The 7,733-nt window shown below is 43.6% G+C and overlaps 1 protein-coding gene across 1 annotated transcript in view; it reads left to right on the plus strand.

The window, feature by feature from the left end:
* Positions 1-7,733, plus strand: part of sspo (SCO-spondin) — a 391,282-nt gene that overhangs the window by 164,432 nt on the left and 219,117 nt on the right. Inside the window, exons 25-28 of the mRNA XM_072450444.1 lie at positions 106-255; positions 336-429; positions 5,886-6,095; positions 7,638-7,733. The exon at positions 7,638-7,733 is cut by the window's right edge and continues 110 nt beyond it. Coding sequence (XP_072306545.1) covers positions 106-255; positions 336-429; positions 5,886-6,095; positions 7,638-7,733 — 550 coding nt within the window. The remainder of the gene's footprint in view (positions 1-105; positions 256-335; positions 430-5,885; positions 6,096-7,637) is intronic.

The raw sequence follows: 7,733 nt of genomic DNA on the forward strand, positions 1-7,733 counted from the left end.
TGTTATGCCCATGCCATTTAAATTATGGCCCAGAAATCAGATAATAATCATATTTTTCGGTGTGTATGTAAAACAAATGTGTTGTAATGTTCTGTTGTGTTGCAGCATTGCAGTGTGAGAATGGTCTGGTGTATGAGCCCTGTGGTCCTGCTTGTACACCTTCATGTCCCACAATCCCCCCAAGTCAGCACTCACAGTGTAGTGTGCTGTCCTGTGTGGAGGGCTGCTTTTGCCCTTCTGGCACTGTGCGCCATGGTAAGCTACAGTTTCCATTACTGACTGTTTTTAAGGGTTTTGGAAATGTGGTAACCAAAAATCCCCTCATCCTTGTGCAGGGGAAGGCTGTGTACCTTCAGCCCAGTGTCCGTGTGAGTGGAACGGCTCTATGTTTCCTCCTGGTTCAGTCATCAGCCAGCAGTGTCAGAACTGGTCAGTCTGAGAACATTAAGACTGTAAATGGTGTAAAGGCCTGTGCACACAGGACGTGGCATGCTGCCGCATTTGCCGCAGGGTGGAGCGTAGGGTGGCGCGTAGGGTGGAGCGCAGGGTGGAGCGCAGGGTGGAGCGCAGGGTGGAGCGCAGGGTGGAGCGCAGGGTGGAGCGCAGGGTGGAGCGCAGGGTGGAGCGCAGGGTGGAGCGCAGGGTGGAAGGGAGACAGCAAGGTGGACTGGACGCGGAGCTGAGACGCACAAACGGACCAAAAAGTGGGGGTAGCAAGTTGTCGTGAAGAAAATTAGCATAATTGACTATCAACGTTTGCCACAACCCAGCGATAATAACAGAATCGCCAAAATAATGAATCTTCATGGGAATCTGTTGTTAATCAAATGAAGCCTTGTTCCTCTTTCGGCGACTGGATCTTTCTGGCTCTGTGATTGGATGAGCTAATATGGCTCTGTACTCACTGTTCCAGTTAAAATAAATCCAAAGGGAGTACATGCGACCAGCGCTCTTCCTGGAAGAATAGCAGTACTCTATTGAAAGTGACAACCACATACACATGAATGGGATTTCAAGTGGCATTTGCAGCTCACCGTAGCCTCATTGCACAGGCCTTTAGTGACATTTTGGTTACTCCCCCTTTCTTTATTCCACGTGTTTCCCAAAACCACAGGTCTTTTTCCTCACTCAGACCTCCACTAAAGTCTGTAAAGTGTGCAACACCACTGGGAGCCTATCCCAGTGGGCCTTAGATGCAATATAATATAATATATAACCCCTATTTTTGAAAGTTTTGAAAGAAGCTAATGCAGCGTCGAGGCTTGCGCTGCCGTGTCCATTGACTGTGGGTGTAACAACTTTTCAGAAAAATTTAATGTGAACAAAATCCTAAGTTAAGTCATTGATAGATGTTGGACAGCTCTGTTCAAGAGAAGAGGCAGAACACACAGCAGCAGCAGCAGCGATCTGTCCTGCAGCCATCCCCTCTACGAGAGGAGGAGGCAGAGGCATTTACAGTGCAGTAGTTCGGTTGTGTGTTCGGTTGTGTTGTGTGAGATACCGTAGTGCAGCTGAATGCAGCTCCAGTGAGTGACGCTCCAGTTTGTATGCTCTCTGACCATTCATGGCTCTGACTGAGGCAGCGCTGGATTTAAATACTCTGAACTCAACTAGTAACTCAAAAAGTGTCAGTATGGAGAAGAGAGAAGATTCTGGACAGCAAGCACTTATGCTGCTACCGCCACAAAACCACCTTCTTTCTTTATTCCACGCGTTTCCTAAAATCACACCTCTCTTTCTCCGGTCAGACCTCTGCTCAAGTCTGTAAAGTGTGCGCATGTTGGCACTTCTCAGCCCTCGGTAGCACGGGGGAGAGGCAGCTGCAAAGAATTGTGGGACTTGTAGTTCTAGCAATAAAAATGCTATATAAAATTAATAAATATAAATTGAAAATGTTCGGCGGGCCAGATTAAAACGTCCGGGGTCCAGATGTGGCCCATGGGCCGCATGTTTGACACCCCTGCTCTAAGCTTTACTAAAATACCATATGAATGTGCTAAAAGGATGAATAAGCTGACTTCATTGACCAATTTATTACACAAATTAACGTTCTATGTGGTTAAATGACTAGTCATTTTAAACATGAACAGAAACTTAGTGTTTGAAGTCAGTTTGTTGAAACGGAAACGATGGGATATGTTTGTCATGGCCTCGTATACAGCCAATGAAAGAAATGAGCAATAACATTGTTTGATTTCTCGTTTTTCAATGTGTTCCCAAACTTAATTTTTATTTTTTTGAATTCACCTTTATTTGTTTTTGCGCATCCCGTAGAGCAGGGGTGTTAAACTCATTTGGGCCGCGGGCCGAATTTGGACGCTCAGGCTGGGTCGCGGGCCGAACATAACGTAAAACATAAAATAATTAAAAATATAAGGAATAAATAGCTTTATATAGCCTACGCTGTTTTTGAAGCAATTACTGGATCAATTAAAAGAAATTACAAACACGTTTGTTCTCATAAACTGAAAAGTATTAAGAAAAACAAGTATAATTTCACCAACACTGTGCTTCAGTTTATGTGCATTACAACTTCAGATCACAGTTGATCTAAAGGGATAAACATTTAGTCTATTGTTAAATATTGTATTTGACTTATACAACAAAATATATTTCTCAAGATCTAAAAACACTTTTAAATGTACTAACTAACATTCCCATGTCTGTGTAGTTATCTGTATGTGGCAAAGTGAACTGGCGCGTTCACTATTTTACTCTATTTTGTACACTGTTTACATACACAAATGATCAACAACACCACCTGAGGTTCTGGCTCAGGACCAATCTAAGGCACGCGCGTTGTTGGAACGACAGAGGCAAGGTTTAAGTTAATGCAAATGTATTAATACAATCGATAATGTTTTCACAATCCTTTGTTTTCATAGTCCATTCAGTTGTAATATAAGAGTTCACAAAAGCATTCACAAAAATGCGTTCACAAAAAGGCAAGACAGGGTCTTCTCCGGGCACCTGAAATGTGATGGCTGCAACGCGGCGCAGCTAGCGCGTTCACAGTGAGGCTTTACGCCGCGTAGCCGCCCGGCAAACAGCACGCCGTACATCCCGGAGGTCGCACACCACTTTTTTTTGGTAGGGTAACAGTGACAGCTGTGGTTTGAGGTTGCAGTGTGGTGTGGGGGAGAGGCACAGGGATGCGGGGTGCGCGGGGCTTTCAGCCGAAGGAGTGAGCAAGACGATCGCTAGCATAGACGCTACTGACACAGTATCTGTCCCAATTGACGCGCCGAAACAACTGCAGAGCATTATGGGATTTGTTGTATCAGTGGTGAATGCGGTGTTACAGCGCTGCCGCCGTATAATACTGGCAGGCCAGCTCTAATATTAATTTGAAATTGCCTCGTGGCCCAAATATAATTACACTGGGGGCCAAAGTTTGACACCTATGCTGTAGAGCTTGCCTTCATCCCCGGGTTGCCCGGACTAAACCCAGACTAAGAACGCGCACACATCTCTGCTTACAAACTCGACCATGATCCATAAACGAAGGCAGGCAGCAGCAGAGCTTATTAAGAAGGCCGTGGCTGCAGAGCCGCGGCGCGGTCAAATGGCCCAGCAGTTTCAGGAACCGCGGCACTGCCATATAGCCTCATGGCTAACCCTAACTCTAACCTTAACCCTAACCCTGACCCTGACCCTAACCTTAACCCGGCGCGGTCTAAAACGGCGCGGTCAAATAGCGCAGCAGTTTCAGGAGGCTCTGTAGACACTCGGCTCTGTAGACACTCCCTAATAAGAAGCGAGATGTTTGTAAGAACAAAATTACATCAGGACGTAATTTTGTTCTTGAACAGTCTCTCACAGTCTTTGTTCTGCAGTTCTTGACACATAAGCTGAGCAGAACTTTGTTCGGCAGGGTTGTCTTCAATAGGCTCTGATTGGCTAAACCATTGGTTGTCAAACTTACACATAAAACATTGTATTATTCAAAACTGTTAATGCTGAAAGCATGGCGCTTGTTCATTTCCTCTCTCTCGCATGTCCGCGCTCCACCTGTTATTATTGCATTTTGCGCGTCTAAATTCAGTTCCTCATTAGTCTTGTTCTCTGTTAATATGTGACTGATCATAATAAAACCTTAAGCATTTTGAAGCTTAAAATACAGAGAACATTTCTGCTCTGTCTCCTCTCTCCTCCTCCGAGGGCAAAATGTACAAAACAGATATCTAACATGAAGCTCCCAACTATGTGTCAAATCAAAAAGTCTGAATAAGAAGCATTATTTATTATTTTGGTGACATTATCATCACCGTTACAACCGATAGCTGTATTGTCAATACAAATGCAAAAAACTAAAACAAAGAAAGTAATTTAAAGTAAAAGGGCTGCATTTGTGTTTAGCATCTGCATAACTACACTAATTTATTATAAGATAAAGTCAGCTGCCAAAAACAAACAGATCACGCAACAACCATCACTCTCTTCAAAACAACAGGAATTTCTTATTGTGTGACCATTACTTGAATTCACATACTAACGTTGGTGGTTCAATTTTTTGCTGCAGTTCGGTTCACTTTGTTTTGCATTTTGCTGAGGAGCATTTCTGCCTCTACTGGTCAACTGAGCATGTGTTTTTTACCTTGAAAAGTCACCAGAAGGACTGCCAGAAATGAGAAAACATGCCTTAGTTGTCTCCACATGACACGTGCCTTCTCATCATGGTTAATAAACCTCATTATTAGATTATCTTCTCGAGTATTTTGGCCAAAGCAATGTGCCCTCTCTATTGTAATGGGAAGGACTTCAGTCACCCTCTCGAGGAAGCCTTCATAGTTATCCCCCTCGTCACCCTCTGGAACTGGAACAAATCTGAGATTGTTTCTGTGGGACTGGACTCTAAATCCAGAATCTTGCTCGTCATAGTCTTCACCCGCAGTTTCACTACCTTGGCTTTCAGCTCCCGCAACTCATCCATAATGTCTGAGATACCATGCCCACCATCTCCTCCTGCCCTCAGGCTCACTACATTGGCTTCCACTCTGAATTTCGCGTAACATAAGGATCAGCTTTTGTGAAGAGAGTTACGTCCTCTCTTTTGTCCAAATTCAGAGTCTTGCTCGTCATAGTCTTCACCCGCAATTTCACTACCTTGGCTTTCAGCTCCAGCAACTCATCCATAATGTCCATAATCACTCACTGCACTGTTCACTTTCTGCACTACATCTGTTAATTTAACTGTACATTCTGTGTACATAGTAAGCCTATTTTTATGTTTTATCTTATAGTAAACTGTTTTTCTTCAATGCATGCCCTTTTTCATTCTATAAATCTTGTTTCTATTATTGTTCATCGTTGTATGTTGCACTGAATCAGCAAAGCAAGTTCCTATGTTTGTGAATTTTGTTAATTGACAATGGCAATAAACCTTTTTTGATTCTGAAACACTGCTCAGCATCATTGGCGAGCCCGCCATCTCCTCCCGCCCTCAGGCCTACTACATCGGCTTCCACTCTTCATTTGACGTAACATAAAGGCGAGCCTTTGTAAAGTTATGTCCTCTCTTAAATCCATCTCCTGGTCCCCCCTATAGAGAGAGCACACTGCCTGGGCCAGAAAAGACAAGAAGCTAATAAGGCACAAGGCCTGATAATTCGGTTTTGTAACCACCATGAGAAGGTGTGCTTCATAAAGGCTACAAAAGTTAAAAGAGACCTCCAGTACAAAGGGTGTTTCTTGCACAAGACATACCTTACAAAATCTGTCAGCAACGAGTGAAGTTTTGCCATGTCTGTGGAGAATTCTACATCTGATGAGATTCAACAAGTTTCATTACGGTCTGTGAGAAAGACACCATTCATGAATCTGAATACAATCAACATAAGCTTCAATTTCTTTAGCTCCCTCTAATGGTGTGATGTTGCCTGTAGTTCGTGTGAGGATGGCCTGTGGCTGTGTGTGGGAGTAGCCTGCCCCACTCCCCGCTCCTCCTGTGAGCCGGGCGAGTTCACCTGTGTTGGGGGCCGTTGCATTCCTGCGGACTGGCTCTGTGACAACGAGGATGACTGCGGAGATGGTTCTGACGAGATCTGCCCCTCCACCTGTGCTCCCCAACAGTTTCGCTGCTCCCACTCTCTAAGGTAACCTCCAGCGATGTAAGGCAAGGCAAGGCAAGGCAAGTTTATTTGTAGAGCACATTTCATACACAAGGCAATTCAAAGTGCTTCACACAGCAGGAAAAACGCGTTAAAATCACAAAGAAATTACAGATACAATAAAATTAACTAATTAAAAACAATTTAAGTCATAAAAGAGAAGAGTGCAAAGAAAATCCTTTCAGTCATATGCACAGTTAAACAAAACTGTTTTTAGCTTAGATTTGCACATTGTTAGAGTAGAAGCCTGTCTCACATCTTCAGAAAGACTGTTCCAGATTTTAGCTGCATAAAACTGAAACGCAGATTCCCCATGTTTAGTCCTGACTCTGGGCACCTGCAGGAGGCCGGTCCCTGAGGTCCTCAGAGTCCGAGATGGTTCATATGGCACTAACATGCCCAAGATGTACTTTGGTGCTAGGCCATGGAGAGACTTGTACACAAGCAGAGCTGCTTTAAAGTCTATTCTCTGAGCCACAGGAGCCAGCGCAGAGACCTGAGCACAGGACTAATGTGATCGTACTTCCTGGTTCTAGTCAGGACCCGAGCAGCAGCGTTCTGGATGTACTGCAGCTGTTTTACAGCTCGTTTGGAGAGGCCAGTGAGCAGACCGTTACAGTAGTCTAATCTACTGGAGAATGGATAAGTCTCTCCAAATCTGGTTTAGACACTATATTTTTGATTTTGGCAATGTTTTTTAGATGATAAAAAGCTGCTGATGTTATTGATTTGATGTGGCTGTTAGAACTATGAACAATGAGGGTTTATAATGTCTCAAGATAACCTTTAGGTCAATTCAACTAGGACTGAACAAATTTGGCAATGAGATTTAGTGCGTAAAATCATTAAATAGATGAATTAGACATGGCTTGTTGAAAAAAGTCCAATATTGAAACATTAAATTCACATAATCTACTTTCAAAACTGTTTTCACCGTGTAGTCCATGGTGAAAGTAAAAGCCTTTGAAGTTAATCAAAGAAGTGCTTGGATCACGTATGTTTGTATGGATGTTTGCTGCAGAGCTGCTGTTTGAGACATGCGTCTCCAGAGGCAAATTGGATGAATTTGTTGTTGTTTTTTATCAGCCAGGTAAAGCATCTTTGTGTCGCTCAGACCACATTTTAGTTGTGTGCACTTGACACTTCTGATGACCAGCCGTGTGAAAAAACAAACGCACCACTTATCAGCACAAATAGTATCAAAGCATTCCAGAATATTTTATTGATGATCTTGCATGTGTACTTTACTTTTCATCATACAGTATTAACTTTTTTTTATCATACGGTATTAAAATAAAAACATTTAATTGCTCTTAGAGAGCAGAGCTGCTTAGAGAGCAGCAGGTCTGGGAGGGGGGAAATGTTTACCTGTGGTACACATTCTGCTGCTGCGGTGGACATGCGTTATAATATTTTTGTATGCTGTATGTATTTAAATTAATAGCTGGAGGTTATTGGTCAAGGAGGAAAGGCAGACCGTGTAGTGATTAAAGTCTGTATGGTTGAATTGACACATCTGCTCTTTAGTGGACCGTGCCTGGACGTGGCCCTCCGCTGTGATGGCCGGCCTGACTGCGCTGACCAATCAGATGAAGAGTTCTGTGGACCGGCCACGCCCCTGCC

The sequence above is a fragment of the Eucyclogobius newberryi genome, unplaced genomic scaffold (genome assembly GCF_026437365.1).
Source record: "Eucyclogobius newberryi isolate DKJ021-1_F unplaced genomic scaffold, fEucNew1.0.hap1 SCAF_18, whole genome shotgun sequence".
In the NCBI taxonomy this organism is placed as follows: domain Eukaryota; kingdom Metazoa; phylum Chordata; class Actinopteri; order Gobiiformes; family Gobiidae; genus Eucyclogobius; species Eucyclogobius newberryi.